Source organism: Asparagus officinalis, chromosome 8, assembly GCF_001876935.1.
Source record: "Asparagus officinalis chromosome 8, Aspof.V1, whole genome shotgun sequence".
Classification (NCBI taxonomy): domain Eukaryota; kingdom Viridiplantae; phylum Streptophyta; class Magnoliopsida; order Asparagales; family Asparagaceae; genus Asparagus; species Asparagus officinalis.
In genome coordinates this window covers 102,581,369-102,599,241 of record NC_033801.1, presented here as the reverse complement: position 1 = coordinate 102,599,241, position 17,873 = coordinate 102,581,369, and the positions used below count along the sequence as shown (strand labels likewise).

General features: G+C 34.7%; 1 protein-coding gene across 5 annotated transcripts in view; it reads left to right on the top strand.

Moving 5' to 3' along the window:
- The window catches only part of LOC109851412, a 30,774-nt gene extending 17,846 nt beyond the window's left edge, over positions 1–12,928 (top strand). The window contains exons 3-20 of one of the 5 annotated variants that reach the window (XM_020421530.1): positions 176–285; positions 378–429; positions 1,836–1,924; positions 2,159–2,225; positions 2,308–2,370; positions 2,478–2,648; positions 2,748–2,841; positions 2,920–2,999; positions 3,086–3,161; positions 3,288–3,331; positions 3,651–3,718; positions 3,897–3,982; positions 4,096–4,253; positions 4,332–5,643; positions 6,465–6,745; positions 11,156–11,374; positions 11,466–11,622; positions 12,434–12,928. In XM_020421530.1, coding sequence (XP_020277119.1) covers positions 176–285; positions 378–429; positions 1,836–1,924; positions 2,159–2,225; positions 2,308–2,370; positions 2,478–2,648; positions 2,748–2,841; positions 2,920–2,999; positions 3,086–3,161; positions 3,288–3,331; positions 3,651–3,718; positions 3,897–3,982; positions 4,096–4,253; positions 4,332–5,643; positions 6,465–6,745; positions 11,156–11,374; positions 11,466–11,622; positions 12,434–12,732 — 3,426 coding nt within the window. In that variant the 3' untranslated portion in view covers positions 12,733–12,928. Of the gene's footprint in view, positions 1–175; positions 286–374; positions 430–1,835; positions 1,925–2,158; positions 2,226–2,307; positions 2,403–2,477; positions 2,649–2,747; positions 2,842–2,919; positions 3,000–3,085; positions 3,162–3,287; positions 3,332–3,650; positions 3,719–3,896; positions 3,983–4,092; positions 4,254–4,331; positions 5,644–6,464; positions 6,746–11,155; positions 11,375–11,465; positions 11,623–12,433 lie in introns of those variants that run through there. The other 4 variants (XM_020421529.1, XM_020421528.1, XM_020421527.1 and 1 more) reach the window with 4 other exon arrangements.

Genomic DNA, 17,873 nt, shown 5'->3' with positions numbered 1-17,873 from the left:
CCTCATCTTTAATGACTGCCAATGTGTTGTCATCATTCCTTTTGCTGAATCACATTCGTTTATTGTTGGGATTTTTCATTGATATCGAGGTATATTTTTTTGTTGTCTTGAGAACAAATTATTTTTGATGAATTCTAGACCTTTTGATTAGTTGCCTAATTATTTTATGCTATAGCTTCCGGCTGTTTCCTATGTACAAGCAGAACCAATCACTGTCCAAATCGATAGGCTTGATTTGGTTCTTGAAGAGAATTCAGATTCAGAAACAATTAGAAGTTCAAGCAGGTAGCTGTAATTACATTGCAATTACTTTTTTAAACTTTTTTAAATAAAATTCAGTGGTTGGTTCTGATTCTCTGTCTCATTCTGTGTAGCAGTCAATCATCATCCAGCACTACAAAGGGCAGCAGTTATGGGTTTGCTGATAAGGTACTTCTAATGTATTCTAATCTTGTCTATTCATGATATGCTTGGGTTTTATTTTGAGCAATGTAGAGCCTAATCAGTTTAGGGGCTTCTTGGTGTGCATGTGTGTGGATTTCTGTTTTAGGCAACTGGAAAAGGTCCTCCTTGTTTCTTTCCAAATAAAACAAAGGGAGATAATTTATACCTAAAACCGCATATAAATCTAAAGTTCCAGAAATCAAACCCCAAAAAACCCTTTTGCTTCACACAGATATAGAAATTGCTTGTCCATACAATATGTCGCACAATTTTGACGGTGCGACTATGCTGTTATATGATTATGTCAGGGACAATCACATACTCCTTAGTAAGATAACTTGACCCAGTTGCACACTTGGAGTGACAAGCTTGTTACCAGACCTTTGTAATTTCTTCAAGGTCAATGGAGCATGGAAGAACCAAACAACACTAAGCTATTATCATGTAAATTATTGAAACGATGGCCAAATGACTACGAAGAAGCTTTTATGTTAGAACTCTTTTTTTTAGCATTTAGGGTGAGTTTCTAGAGACTACCAACAATTTTCTTTCATTTTGTGTTTATTAGAGTGAGTGTCCCTTAGCAATACCTTAGCATTTAGTGGAGCATGGAAAGGTCCAGCAAGTTGTCCACAATATTTATTTCGGGAAAGTAAGATACATTCCTTACCAAGAAAGGTCATCCTTGCACATGGTGCGTGCTGATGCAAGCAGTAACAAGCTTCTTCACTGGGCTTTTTTTAGTTATCCTAGGTCAAGGAACAAGGAATCATGAAGCAAAGCTAAGCCACTGCTTCAATTACTTTATCTGGATTTATAGCAATGTATAGTTGTAATACCCTAAATTTTGATAGAAGTATCTTGTTTCTAGTGTACACGTGAGATTATGTATGATCTTAAGCGCTTTCATGTTACGGAAAAATCACTTGGCACGTATGTTGACTTTTTCTTAAAAGATGCATCTACGTAGTGAACAAGGTCAATGATCCTTCAGCAATTTGTTGATTTTATTTGTTTATTCTGGCTCACTCGGTAAAATAGTTTCTACCACTTTATTTTAATGACTACATTATTTTTCTGCCAATTTATGACAGTACTCTTCTCCTAGACATTGGGGAAGTAATGCTTTATCTCATACATCATCCTTCTTCCTATGTTACTTCACAATATTAAGGAAAACAGCTTAGGAACCTACTACTGCTTATCTTGTGGTATGCATTGTTATAAGGTCACGTATCTTCTATGAGCTAAATTTGTAGGAAGAACAATAAGTATGAAGGCACCAAGAAATTTTGGATGTTACCTTCTTCTTATCAGCAATTTTGGAGCTTTGGAAGTGCATGGCTCCTCATTAAATATGTAGTTATTTAATATTTGATTTACATTTTCAGATTGCAGATGGAATGACGTTGGAGGTAGGCACTGTTAATCTTTTGATTGAAACACGTGGAGGCGCTCGGAGCCAAGGTGGCGCAACTTGGTAATTCTGATTCAATTTATCTCCGATTAATTTGCATTGTTCTGTCTAGGGTTCTTTTAGGTATTCGAAGTTGGGTCTTTGGCTTATTTGTCTAATAAATATGCACTGTTGCCCCTTTCTGTTGCATCCATCTGTTTCTTGAGCATATCCTGATACTCTCGTGAGTAACATTCTGATATCACTTTGTTAGCAGTATTTCTATATATTAATATAGATACTGGTGTTGCCTATCAGGTCACCGCCTTTAGCTTCTATCACAATCCGCAATCTTTTGCTGTATACGACAAATGAGAATTGGCAGGTGATAGTTATTATTCATGTTAAGTTGCCCATCAATACATGTACCTTTCAAATTGGTTTCATATGAAGTCTATTTGTGACAGGTTGTCAACCTAAAGGAAGCAAGGGACTTCTCCAATAATAAGAAATTTATCTACGTGTTCAAGGTTTTTAGGCGTATACAATATCCTGGATTTAGGCATTTCTCCACAACATGTGATTTGTTCATACTGCATTCAAATGACTTTAATAACCGTATTCTTTTCTACTGCAGAAACTAGAGTGGGGATCATTGTCCATTGATCTGTTACCTCATCCCGATATGTTCACTGATGCACACTTGACCTCATCAAGTGATGTATCAAACAAGAGAGACGATGATGGTGCGAAGCGAATGTTTTTTGGTGGTGAACGATTCCTAGAGGGAATTTCAGGGCAAGCTTATGTAATTTAAACCTTCACAATGCTTTTAAAATTGATGTTTTGATTTTACTTTATTTGATCATCTATTTTTTCCATTTTATACTCATGCATTTAATTTCAGATCACTTTGCAAAGGACAGAACTGAACAGTCCACTTGGGCTTGAAGTTCGGTTGCATATATCAGAAGCTGTAAGTCCTGCTTTGAGCGAACCAGGTGAGTACTGCCTCCTCTAAGCGACTTCAAGTGTTGAGCATTGTTCTTTTATCTGAGTAAGATATTGACACTGAGCAGGTTTACGTGCCATTCTGCGGTTCATGACGGGATTTTACGTTTGTTTGAATAGGGGAGATGTGGACCCTAAGGCACAGCAGGTTTTGTGCTATCTTTATGGTTTCTTATTTACCCAAATCCTTTCATCACTTTTTCTAGATTTCTTATTGAAATCTCTATTTAGCAGCGTTCTGCAGAAGCAGCAGGCCGTTCTTTGGTTTCTGTGATTGTAGACCACATATTTCTGTGCATTAAAGATTCAGGTATATATATTTTCCAAAGAATCACCTGTGTTGATCGTTGTCAAAGTCTCCTGCTTGGAACATAATTCAATTTACAGCTTTATCTACTGATTGATCTTGCATTGACTATGTTAATATTACTTCCAGAATTTCAGCTTGAACTGTTGCTGCAGTCACTATTTTTTTCTCGGGTAATATATTTTTTGTTCATGGTTGTCTATATATAATTCATCTTCTGTTTGCTTCTCATTCTCTTTCCTAAACTATTAGGGGTCTTGCTGTTGCTTTGTGTGTTTTTCCTGGTGTATGTTTCCAAATACGATAAAAAACAAACATAAAAACTTTTTAAGGATAGAGCTCTTAAGCCTCTTATTGCTCAAAGTTGGAAGCATGTAGCATTGGCCTTGTACTGTTTAATTCTTCTTTTGGTTCCACAAGAATTTGTAGAGCGGATTTCTGTTTGTTGTTTGCCATGTTGCGCACTTTTATGTATGCTATGTTATTTTGCAGGCCAGTGTTGCTGATGGAGAAAATACCAGAAATTTGTCACGTGTTATGGTTGGTGGATTAATTTTAAGGTGATTGAAATCTGGCGTCTGTGTTTTATGAAATATCTACCTGCTCTTCTTTGGTTTTTGTTCTCTTTCTTGTATTTATATTTAACTCGGTTGTATTAATACAACTCCACTACATTCCTTTATATATAACTTGATATGATCTTACAATAACTTAGTTTGTGGAGTTTTTCATTCGCAGAGACACCTTTTCCCGCCCTCCATGCACCTTAATACAGCCATCTGGCTTTGCTGTTGCAAACGAATCAATGCAAACTCCAGGATTTGGTTATTTCTGGACTCATTTTGTACTTCATAACTAGTTCACTTATTGGCGATCTATTTCTCGGGAAGTTGTTTGCTTCAATTATTAGTTAACTTGTACATCATGTTTCTAGCAGGTGAGAACTTTTGTCCTCCTATATATCCTCTAGGAGATGAGCACTGGAAATTCGACACTGGTGTTCCTCTAATTTGTCTCCATTCTCTTCAGATTGCCCCATCACCTACTCCTCCAACTTTTGCTTCGCAGACCGTCACTAACTGCCAACCTCTTACTGTATGCATAGATCAACTTTTCTGCCATTTATCATGTTTGCTTTCACACCTTCTCAATAATGATAGGGTTTATTTTCAGATTGTTCTTCAGGAAGAGTCTTGTTTAAGGATCTCCTCTTTCCTAGCTGATGGGATTTTGGTCAACTCCCGTGATGTTTTGCCTGATGTCTCGGTCAATTCCTTTCAGTTGATCCTCAAAGGGTTTGATATTACCATCCCGTTAGACGCTGAAAAGGTTGAAAGTTATACTGGATATGGTGCCATTCATTCGCCTGTTTTATTTTCTGGAGCGAGGCTTCATGTTGAGGACCTGCTTTTCACAGAGTCACCATCAATAAAGTGCAAGTTGCTGCATCTGGACAAAGATCCTGCTTGCTTTAGCCTTTGGGAGTATCAGCCAATTGATGCTAGTCAAAGAAAGTGGACAACACGGGTTTCACATCTCAGTCTTTCACTTGAAACCACCAATATATCAGAAGAGCAGAAAGATTCTGCTGACTGGTCTGCAGGTCTCTGGAGATGTGTGGAACTTCATGAGGCTTGTTTCGAGGCAGCTATGGTGACTGCTGATGGGGAACCACTTTTAGTTGTTCCCCCTCCAGAAGGCATTGTCAGAATTGGCGTTGCATGCAAGGAGTATTCATCCAATACATCAGTTGAGCAGCTGTTCTACGTTTTAGGGCTTTATGCTTACTTTGGTCAAGTCAGTGAAAAGATGAGTAAAGTAAGCAAAGCTAGCAGCAAAAGTATTGGGTCTATGGGTAATAAGTTAATGGAAAAAATTCCAAGTGATACTGCTGTAAGTTTCTCTGTCAATAGCCTAGAACTTAAATTTTTGGAATCATCGTCCTTAAACATTCAAGGAATGCCTTTATTGCACTTCAGTGGAAATAATCTATTTGTCAAAGTTTCACACCGTACCCTCGGTGGAGCTTTTGCTGTGTCAACGAGCTTACATTGGGAGAGTGTCTGCATCAGTTGTGTGGATCAGGATGGAGTGGTATCTCACAAGAATTACATCAGTCTGCCTGAACCTGGATCACTGGTTGTTGGAAGTGGATATCCACAAATGAGAACAGTTTTTTGGATTGAGAATAAAAACCAATCACAGAAGAAGCCTGTTCCGTTTCTTGACATAACTGCCGTGAATGTGTTGCCTTACAGTATGAAGGATATGGAGTGTCATAGTTTGAATGCCTCTGTGAAGATCTCTGGGATACGTCTCGGTGGCGGAATGAACTACACTGAATCTCTTCTCCATAGGTTTGGTGTACTTGGGCCAGATGGTGGTCCAGGTGAAGAACTGTCAAAAGGATTAGACAAGATATCTTCTGGGCCGCTGGCAAAGCTTTTTAAACCATCACCTCTTATGGACGTCAATCAGGAAAGTGGTATGGAATTACTAATATAACATTTGATCCAAGAGGATTTTTGTGTTTTCTAACTTGTAATCACTGGTATATTAGTTTTAATATTTGAATTTGTTCAGTATACTCTGAAGTTTCAAAATTATTTGAGTGTAGGTTTATCGTAATTTTTGTAAGTTGCTTTGTTAATTATATCAGTTTTGTTAAATCTTCTAATGTTAGTGTTTTTACAGTAATATTTTTTTTGAGAAATACTTAAAGATGGTTAAACTCCTATTTTTTCTAAATGCCCCATGTAAATGCAGTATCATCTTCTTTTCCACAATGTTTCTTTTAATCTGTCATTGCAGATTTTTATGTTTTAATTTCATAAATATGTGCCAACAAAATGTCCATGAGATGTTGCTTCTGTCTATTCATTCTATGAAACCTTATTTGTTGTAGATATTGTATGTTGTATGTTCTTCCTCCTTTACAAAACCATATCTTTGTTATTCCACCATTCTCTCTTTTGACTTAAAACTTCTTTGGTGATAAAGCTCATGTTGCTGTTTTGTTATCAATATTTCTTTCTCTATGGTAATTTCTGTGGGATCACTAAATGTTATTGAGGAACTTAATCATGTGAATTTATTGCTACACTAAGTAGTTTTGGCATTGAATAGCATAGATACTTATATCAGAATTTTGTGAATATTTTTAAAATGATCTTCTGTGGAGATTGTTTTTTCATTAGATTAGATTAGTGTGGATTTGTATATGCCAGGTATCGGAGAAAATAGTGTTTCTGTGTCTAACTGTGTTCTTTCTTACTTTCTAATTGATTGTTGTATTTTATGTTTCAGATGGGTGTTTGGATGATGAGGACTCTGTTAAGCTTCTGGAGTTGGGAATGCCAGATGATATTGATGTAGCTATAGAGTTAAACAACTGGTTATTTGCTCTTGAAGGCACTCAAGAGATGGAAGCTGGGAGTTGCAACGGCGTTGATGCCAGTAGAGAAGAAAGGTGTTGGCATACAACATTCCGTAGTTTGATTGTGAGAGCAAAAAGTAGTGACAAACATAATTTGGATAATAAAGGAAAACTACATACAACACAGAAATATCCTGTGGAATTGATTACGGTAAGAATTTCGCGTATTTCTTTTGTAGCAAATCTCCTTTACGCTGCTATTTAGAAGAAAACATGATCAATATCTGTGAGCATTATTATGCCATTGCTTCAGTCTTATTTATGCCTGTGTATATGCTACCAATTGGTGTTAATTCTGGTTATATTTACTAATAAATCATCTGTTGAGTATGGAATATTTTTCCTCATTCTAAAGCCATGCGAGCTCAGTTTAAAAGATGGAAGTTTACCTGGATGCCTTATTTGGAGGTAAGTCCGAGACACCCAATAAGTAATATATACACATTTTCAGGATTATCTGGTGATGTATGTTTTCATGCATATGAATTTTCTAAAGGACAAGATCGTGTCATAGTCAATAATGCAATCAAGGTCTTATATTAATATATTTCTTCAGTGCTTAAGGAGGAAGGGCAAACTTTATATCTGCTGTTGTTCATTTGGGTGCAATAATTAAGACACAATTCTTTTCCCTTTGGCAAGGCAAATATCTGTATTTGTACCTGCAGATGGCTTGACCTTGTAACTTGCAAGTAGTCCTTAAATTCTCTTTCCAACTTCTATGTTCTTTTTGAACTTTCAGTCTTCTGTGAACCATTAGGTACAATATAAAACTCATCTCTATAGTTGGGATGACTTGTGGTTTATCTTTCTGAATAAAATAATTTCCCAATTAAAACCTATGTACTATACAAGCCCTTATTTCTTTTTACTCTGTGCTAATAGATACATACCTACCCACATATAATTATCAATGTGTAGGGGAAGGAGCATGCTTAATAAGTGATAGTTCCACAAGCTTATAGGACTGGAAATCACATTTTCTTTCTCATACTTTCTTTTTTGAACTGCTTTCTCATACTTTCTTGAGATGATTATTCTGCCTGACTACCAAGTCCATGTCATATTGAGGTTGCCAGTTAGTAATAATCTAATGCCCCCTCTACATGTGCCGTTGAGAAAGTAGAGATGACTCCTGTAGTATGTTACATTAATATGGTAGAAGTCCTTTCAACTGATATTACCCTCAAACCACTCTCTCCTTTAAATAGTCGAGAGATCGGCAATTAGTGCTACTAGGAGGGGTTGATTCTGTTGTTGAGTGAATACTGTAGCACCATTTGGATGGGTTACGCTAGGCTTTCACCCAGATCAAATAAGAAATTTCTTACTGTAGGAACTGAAATTCTAGATATGTAAATTAACAGAGCAGGAGAAAGGGTGCAAAGTTATTATTTTTCCTTCAAAACGAGGTAGGGTCCTTCCCTATTTATTGATAGCAAAATTTCATGCATGCTTGGTGGGTATTTTAGTCATGACTAGTTTTTACACACGTGCAATGCACGTGATTTAATACCATGATTAAGTATTTTTGACAGTTTGTGCTCATTTTTTTTCTTTAAACTCTTACATCCCGATTATTTTTTTATATTTGTTTAAATGGGATACACCCAATTTAAATTTTCATGTTGATATTTGAATTGACAAAAAACAAATATAATTTAAAAATAATTTGAATTTTCATATTATTTTTGACCGATATGAAACTAAGCTTTATTTGAGAAAGTATAGCATTGCAAAGTGAAAAATATTAAAATAGTGTTATACAAGGAAGGTGAATATTTAAAACCAATATGGCAAAATGATTGATTTAAAGTATGTTAAAACGATGCAAAAGAGAATATGAAGTTTATTCCTAATCATTGATAGACTTCATAAAAAAATATAAATTAAAGATTAATGCTAACTCTAGTATACTTTTATATGATAAAAACATCCACATAAGAATATAAAAGTACTGAAAAAAATTCATGAAACTCCCTTCTAAAGATTCCTAATTTCACTCAAAATAATTAAACTATTCTATAAAATATTCATAAAATATTGTTTTTATTTCTTCTATTTTATTTTTTATTGAGTTAAGATCAATCCTTCTTCAGGTTTATCATTTATCATTTCTCGGACAATTCTAGAGTATTGTCTTCATCATCTACATCAATTGTGACATCAGGCTAATTTTGTATTTTTTATGCTATTATCTTTCCTAGGCTCGTTAATTTTTTATCATCTCATTTAACTTTACAAAGAAGTCAAATGTACTTATGATGTTCAACACAAACTGCTCAAAATATAGACTTTGATTTTTTTTCTATTTCAATGAGAATAAATATTAATTTCATATATATAAAATTCTTTGTGTTCCTAATTTATTACTTAAATAAATTAGAAGCTATCTCTTTATTTTCCTCTAAAATGAATTCTTCTGATGTGCATCCAATAAGAATTTCTGTTATTTCAATAATATTACCTTTGCTCTATCCCTGTCATTTTCCATAAAGATCTAAACTAAATACCTGCATTATTCATTACCAATTTCTCTTAGATTATAATATTAATATTTAATTTGAAGAACACAGTATGGAATTTATGAATACTTACTAATTTTTCTTATGTCTTCCATGGAGATTTTTTCTTTGATTAGGATAAAGTTATTAAATTATTTTTTAATGTAACTCATTCAGTGCTTCATTAATAGATATGTCTTATGTTAATGCCAATTCAAGTGATTCATTGACGTTTTCTGAATTTTAGATTTATTTCCATCACTTTCCCATTTGCAATGGAAATAACTCAATTCTTTTAAAGTTATCTCTAAATATTCTAATAGTTTCTCCATATGTAATTCCTTGTATTCTTTTACCCTATAAATATTATTAACGTCAAAGATTAAAGTTTCTAAATTAAAATCAATTAATGCTAAGGTATAATATTATAGTGTTTTATCATTTCTATGGATTTAAACATCTATCAATTAATGTTACGAATGTATTTTGGCTACCCCAACTTATTACTAAAATTATATGAAATTACTTTAATTTATATAGTGCCGATAATTTTTAATCTATAATATTTTTAAAAATTTTATCCATTAACCGGATGTTTTTAATCAATTCTTATTGTTTTTGTTTACCAGTATCAACTTAGACTATTCTTAGATGCTGAAAATGGATAGTAAATCCCTAAATTAGAAATTTTAATATATATATATATATATATATATATTTCTTGTAACTCTAAAATTTTGAGGGTGTCTTTTGCAATTATTAAAACTATAGATTAATTTTGAAAAATATTAAATTTTAGCGGTCTACCAATCGACGAATTTGATGTGTGCTAGTTAAATTTTTTGAAAATTTAGAGTTTTTTTTACGATTTTTAAATTTTGAAGGAGTTTTTTAAAAATTTTGAGGTTAATTTTGGCAAATTTTAATTTTTTAGGTGTCTAAGGGTAATATCTTGAATTCATCTTATTTTATTTACAAATTTTAGAATTTTAGGGTGGCTTTTTATAATTTGAACTTTTGAAGGTGTTTCTATAATTTTTGAGATATTGAGGGTGTTAATTAAAAAATTTAAATTTAAATGTCAAAAATTTTAGGTGTATCATGGTAATCTCTTGAATTCATCTGTGTTGTTTGTAAGTTTTAAAATTTTAGAATTTTAATGTGCTTGTCTGTAATTTAAACTTTTGAGGGTGTTTCTATAATTTTTGAGACATTGAGGTGTTAATTGTAAATTTGAAATTCTTTGCAAACAGATGTTAATTTTTTAATTTCATGTTTTTTATTTTAAGTTTTGAGACATTTGGATGAGTTTTATAATTTTAAACTTTTTAGGGTCTTTTCTGCAATTTTAAAACTTTTTATGGTTTTTTTGTAATAATTCATGTATTATAATATGTTATCTACTTGTAATTTCTTTATCTTAACAAACTAATATCATTTTTATGTTTTATATATTTTATTAATATTAGTTTTTTTAAATTGTTAAGCTAAACATGGTTCACATAGGATTAGGATAAGATATGATTATGATTACGATAGATTAAGATGTAAATAAAATATTCAAAATAGTGAAGGGTAATATTGACCATTGAAAATTAGAATTTGATTATAGATAAGATAGTTCAAACTATAAAGGGGTATATTTGTCTAAAAAAGATTTTCCAAACTCGTGCTTTTAAAGGGAGTATGATATGATATGGGGTTTTATCACTGTAGTTTCTATAATTGTGAAGCAACGTGTGAAGAAAACATATACAATAGTCATTGGCTATAGAATTTTATTGTCATGTTACTACAGATTAACAATACAGCTACCTTTCCTCAATTTCACCCGAAGTGTTGGTCGATGCGTACAGTGCATTGCAAATCACTACTTTGATGAGTGTTTAAGTTGTGAAGGCGTGGAATGGACGTTGCAAGTTGTGGTAGCTGTCTTTTTTCTTTATATAGAAACTGTTCGCATTTGGTCCATTCAGCATAGAACGCTTTATTTCAGTATTAGTTTACTCAGTAGATCTCCTTGAAATCGTTGCTAATATTGTTGGAAACATTTGCAGGTGGGTGTAGAAGGTTTACAGGCATTGAAGCCTCACTCCAAGACTGGTTTCTTCCGAGACTCAACTAATAATCAAGTAGACTCCAGTAAAAAGACCATAGGAAGTGGGGATGATATTGAAGGTGTGAATGTTGAAGTCAGTCTTGTACAATCTGAAGATGGAAGTGCTGAAGTAGACAAGTGGGCAGTGGAGAACATCAAGTTTTCTGTTAAACACTCGGTTAGCAATCTCTCATTCTTCTAATAATCAATTCATCGTTCTCCTTTTTTATATCCAACGGTCAAATCAAATATGTTGATTCTTCATGCAGATTGAGGCAGTTGTGACGAAGGAAGAAGTGGAACACCTTGCATTTCTCTGCAGATCCGAGGTCGACTCAATGGGCAGAATTGCAGCAGGGATTTTGCGCTTACTTAAGCTTGATAAATCTATTGGCCAGGGTACCATAAACCAGCTCAGTAATCTTGGTACGTAGTTTAATTTCACTTAACTCAGTAATCTTGGTACATAGTTTAATTTCACTGAATTTCTTAAGGTGTGTACACGTTTTTTTATTCACAAAAAAAAAAACAAACAAAAAAATAATAATAAAAAGTAATAAATAAATAAATAATAGAAAAATCAGGATGAGTTGCACAAAATCTCACAAATCTCAGTTTCAGAGCACTTACTAGTTTTAGAGCTAAGATGTCAGTCTGATCCTCATTCTTTTATTGGCTTGTTGCTGTATCTTCGTGCTATCCTGTGTTTGAATATTTAGAAATCTCACAATGCGACTTACTGATACTCGGTTTTGGAGTAGAATGGATTTTTTAAAATTGCTTTGCGCATCGATGAATGCATGCTAAATCGCCTTCCTTGATAAGATGCCTAATCATTTAGTATCTTTGGTACATTTGAGATTGACATAAAATGGGGGTAAATTTCACTAAACCCTCCAGAACTTTATAAATCATAGAGACCTCCCTTTAGCTTTCAAAATTGTATTAAAACCCTTGAACTATTGGAAATTCATTAGAAAGTGTTATAGGGTACAGTAAAAAGTTTAAGCAACTTCCCCCCAACCTTATTGGAAAAGGTTAATATACGGTTAAATTGTTCAAAGTTGTCACCTATGGAGCACTTTACAGCTTAGGGTAGCTATGTTCAATCTTTTGACTTATTCAGACAAATTCCAGAGTGTTTTCTATGATTTATAAAGTTTTCAAGGGAGTTCGTGAAATTTGCCCTTCCAAGACCATTGACAAACTGACTTTAAATATAACATCAAATGTTCAGGAACTGAGAGTTTAGATAAAATCTTCACACCGGAGAAACTTAGCAGGCGAAGCAGCAACAATAGTATCAGCTTCACTCCTAAGCATAATGCCATTGGAAGTCCAGCTCCCAATTGCAGTATTGAATCAACTATCGCTTCCCTAGAAGCAGAGATTTTAGAGTCACAGGCCAGTTGCTCAGCACTAATCTCAGAATTAAGCAGCTCAGAACCTCCTGATCATGTTAAGGAAATGAAACAACTTCAGCAGAATCTTGAGAGCATGCAAATATTATTGACAAGATTACGGACTATGGTCTAATGCGAAGTGAATTAGACAGGAGATTGTTGGCATATTGTTATATTCTTTTTGTACATAATGTATGTTTTTGGCAGTGTATACGAGGCTGAAATAAGGATGAATTGCCTGCCTCCAGAAATTTTGTATATGTTCTATTAATTATCATACCTCGAGTTATAGAGTAAAAGAAGAAAAGAAGAATATTTGTTGAGCCTTTTTTTTTTGTCTTTGGAGTACCATAGAACAATTATGTATACGTGAGCTGGAGATGTATGTGCAATGTCGTGTGTTTTATCTTCCGGGGCTTTAACTCATGATTTAGCTAAGTTTTCGCTTTGCATGCTTCTCATTGCAATATGAAACTAGAACCGAGGCTGCCTATCAAGATTGATAACAGGGTCGAAGTACATTATCTACATCTACTGGTTCTGTATAAACAAAATAAGTTCCTGGAACTTCTCATATAAGTAAATTTAGATGGATAAGTGTAACTAAACTACACCCTCTTAAGATACTATTACTACGCTACTACACGAAGTTGGTAATTTCACTCGGATTGCCAATAATGTCGGTGAGTCCTCCCATAATCTTTGGATATAGTAGTGTTGCAAGTAAGTCGGAAAATATAGTCTAGAAATCACTACTCAATTTAATTGCCATTCATAACTTTTACGTATCTTCTTTGCGATATTCTTAGCACTCACAATCACATTCAGTAGCCAAGTCAACCAACTAGAAGGCTATACCTACTATTATGGAAAATATATACATAAAAGGGTTAATTTGTAATAGACAGAGTGCCACGCCCCGAAACTACAACGGAAATTCATAAAATACGGGGTGCGCGACAGCAGTGACCTATGCACAAGACAATTCTTATGCACAAGTCAAGCTCGACACTTCATATCACATAGTTTATCACAAAATATTCATAAACCATTTGATGATGAAAGTTCAGGGCAACTATATATATGCATATAATCGGTACTTACAACCCACGAGCTCACCGTTATAAGCATTACACAAAATAAAGCACATTCTTGACTGTATGTAACATTCAAAAAGGAGGCTTTCATATAACGCCTCTCAGCAAAACGCCACAACCAAAAGCTTGAATGGTATGAAGCTGCGCCGGATCTGAAAAAATTAAAAAACAATGGGGTGAGCTAGCTCTCAGTGAGAACATTTCCCACCAGAGTTCCTAGATAACTAACAAAATAGTAATAAGAATAATTCTCATAATAATGAATTATAAGTTTTGCATCAGAAATTCAAAATAGCCAATTACGATCCAAATATCATAATATTGTTGTCTTCAAAAAAGAATGCAACAATTATATTTTCTTTCTTATGTGCAACTGAGATATTTCCTGAAATCAAACCCTTTTTTAATCAAGGTAAACATTAAGAAAGAAAAGAACTACTAATTGATACAAAACCAGAGGATTATTGTTTTCTCAATTTCACAGTCAATTATCAGAATCTTAATTCTCGATGAGTTATTCATGAATATAAAAATCACCTCATAGGTCACACTAAGGCTACGAATTATAACCCAGTAGCATGGGAATGTGTAAAACGCATCACATAACAGATAATTCCCGGGAATCAAATACACCTAACACTGTCATAGGTTTCTGGCCAAATACAGAGGGACCAGAACAAATTTCAGAAGGGCCAATACAGTAGGGTCAATACAGAGGGGCCAAATAAGGTGCATTCACCATATGACATGCCAAATTACTCAATAGTGGACTTTTAGAGGGTTTGAAAACATCGAGAATCACTTGTAAATGAGTAATACCTGGCGTATCAGAATTTATAGATATTTTCAAATGAAGTGGACAAGGTAAAACTTCTTATCCCAGTTAAAACAATTTACGATTTTTTTTTTCTTTATTTTTATCGGATACTAAGTCACAAAAAATCTTTGAATTCGTTAAACTGTTGAAATACGTTCAAAATACTTCATCAAAAACTTTCAGATAAAGCAATGCCTACAATTAGTTGAAACTACATGAGAGCCAAATTCGCTTTTCATAGTTCGTATAAAATCAAATTGATTTTTCATATCTTGTACGAAATGATATCATATTTATGGTTTATGCCACAACAAAGGTAGATCAAATCTTTATATACATGAAAATGATATATTGTTTTTTGATTACAAGATAAATTAAATATAATATTCATGCAATTTCATATTATAAAATAACTAGTGAGAAATGAACTCACCTTAAGTGGACACGACTTTCCCAAAATATTATCCTCCTGAATATCAACCAGATCCTATAATATAAGATATAGGACTAATTATTAATTCAGGACAAACATATATTATAGTTAAATCAATTCATAATCTAGAGCCTAATAAATTCAAATATAATCAATAATAATTAAATTCTACATTACATATGAGCTTATTGCTATCTTTAACAATTCATCAAAATTTATAACTTTCATATACTAGCTTTTGAACTTCCTAGTAATTTATGATAATGCAGGGGGTTATAGGAAATTTATCAAGTCTAAAAGTTATTGTTTATTCCTCAGCTTGGACTTATTTGCAAATTGAGTAAATACCACAAGTTGAGTAAATGACAGGGGCCTAATGGAGATTTTCCAATCCTTTTTCAACCATAACTTATATTACTAAGGTCTGTTTCGAAATTTTTCCATGGTTCAAGAGCTTAATGGAATTTTTCTTAGCCATGATTGTATTAAATGAGCTAGGTGAGCTTATGTGAAATTATTTTGTAATGCAAGGGTGAATTAAAAATTATCCCTCTCCCCTTATCTAATCCTCCATCTTTCCGATTCTTCATCTTCCTCTTTTTTTCGGTTCCTTTTTTCCTTTCGATTCTTCTCCTCTCTCTCTCTCTCTCTCTCTCTCTCTCTCTCTCTTCCCCGCCAGGACGATCTCCGAGCATTCAGGGGCCCTAGGCGGGAGGGGACGACGGGGAGGGCTGCTAATCGGTGTGCGATGTGGCATCGGCGTCTGCGGTGAAGTCGGGAGGAGCTGACATCAGAAGTCGATGAGCAAGCGACGTGATGAGAGGGAAGAGGAGGGCTCGTGTTCGGCGATTCTGGAGGCTCCGAGGCGGTTGAGGGCGATGAGCAGAGGAGGAATGACGAGGAGGGCTGACGTCAGGCGAGGAGAGCAGCAAGGTTGATGAGGGAGAGGAAGGGCTGTATTCGGGGACGAAGAGGGAGAAGGCGGAGCGGCGTTTTGCCGTTTTGGTTAGGGGCTGTGCTTTTTCACGAATTTTTTTTGGGCCTCTATTTTTTGGGGGCCCTAGGCGATGGTCTCTCCCGCCTATCCCTTGGGCTGGGCCTGCTCTTCGCGGTTCCAAGGTGGCGTGGCTGCTCAAGTTCCGCCGCCGGAGCGACCACTCGAGGGTGAGCTCCAGTGATTAAGTAAGTTCTTCTCCCTTTCTCTCTTATTTACAAAAGCAATTACACAAATCTTTTATCAAAATATCAAGTTATCAGTCTATTAGGATTCTATAACAGATTTGCTTTTTCTAAATCAAGAATTTTCAGATCAATCATGAAGATTTGGTTATACCTTAATTTATTGGGATATTGATTTGTTGTCTTGGTCACATTTTCTCCCTTCACAAGTTTCCTACTGATCTAGAGAGTTTTGTTGAGGATGAGAGGGTGTTCTCCGTTTCTTTTTCTATTTAATCCCTCAGTCTCCTAATTTCTCGGCTTAAAAGTTAAGGTGAGTTGTGAGAGATGGAGGAATTATTAGTATAGGTTGCTAGGGATTTCATAGGGATAGGTTTTATGGATTAACGGAGAATAAACACGTCACTTTTGGGACTCTCCAAGAGGCTCTAAACGAGACAGCTCAAACTGATTTGATTTTTTTCCTCTGTTTCATTCCTCCATCTCCTAATTTCTCGGCTTAAAAGAGAATGTGAGTTGTGAGAGACGGAGGGCTAAAGGGTTCTGAGCTGCTAGGGATTTCATAGGGTTGGGTTTCTAGGGATGAACAGAAAACGAACACCTCATCTTGACCGTCCCCGGCTTCCAATAGAAGGAGGCCAACGACTCTCCAAGGGGTTGTAATCGGGATAGCTGGTTAGGTGATTTATTTATTTATTTGTATATTTCATCATTTTATATATATATATATGTTTTTTTCTAGGCTATTACACTCTCCCCACCTAATAAAAAGTTTCGTCCTCGAAACTTAACATACCTATATCTCGAAAGAGTTCTGGATATCTTTCTCGCATAGAATCTTCCATCTCCCAGGTGACTTCTCTTTCAAAGTGATTCTTCCATTGAACTTTCACATATTTGATTATTCAACGCCTAAGCACCTGTTCCTTGTAATCCACAATACGTTCTGGTCTTTCCTCATAGTCAAGTCTGGTTTGAGCTCTACTAGAGACATCTCAATGATTGTATTTGGATCTTGAATGAACTTTCGCAGCATCGATATGTGAAATACATCATGAACTCCAGATAAGCATGGTGGTAATGCTAATCTGTACGCCACTGGACCAATGTGTTCCAGAATTTCAAAAGGACCGATAAATCTGGGGCTTAACTTTCCTTAGATTCCAAATCTTTTCACTCCTCGGGTAGGCGAAACCTTCAAGAAAATATGATTGCCCACCTGGAATTCCAATTCTCTTCTTCTTTGGTCAGCATAACTCTTCTGACGACTTTGTGTTGTGCGAAGACGTTTCCGAACTAATTAAAATTTATCAATTGCTTGTTGTATCAATTCTGGTCCAAGAAGTTCTCTTTCTCCAACATCATCCCAATGAATAGGAGACCTGCATTTTCTTCCATAAAGAAGTTCATATGGTGTCATCTGAATGCTAGCTTGGTAACTGTTATTGTATGCAAACTCGGCCAAAGGCAGATAATCTTACCACGACCCTTTCATTTCCACTACACAACATCTCAACATATCTTTAAGTGTTTGAATTGTCCGTTCTGATTGGCCATCTGTCTGTGGATGATAAGCTGAGCTAAAATTTAGTTTAGTCTGCAGAGCTCTGTGCACATTCTTCTAATATTCTGATGTGAACCTAGATCTCTGTTAGAAACTATTGATATCGGTACACCATGTAATCTCACTATCTCATTAATATACATTTTAGTCAGTTTTTCTAATGAAAATTTCATATTGAAAGGTA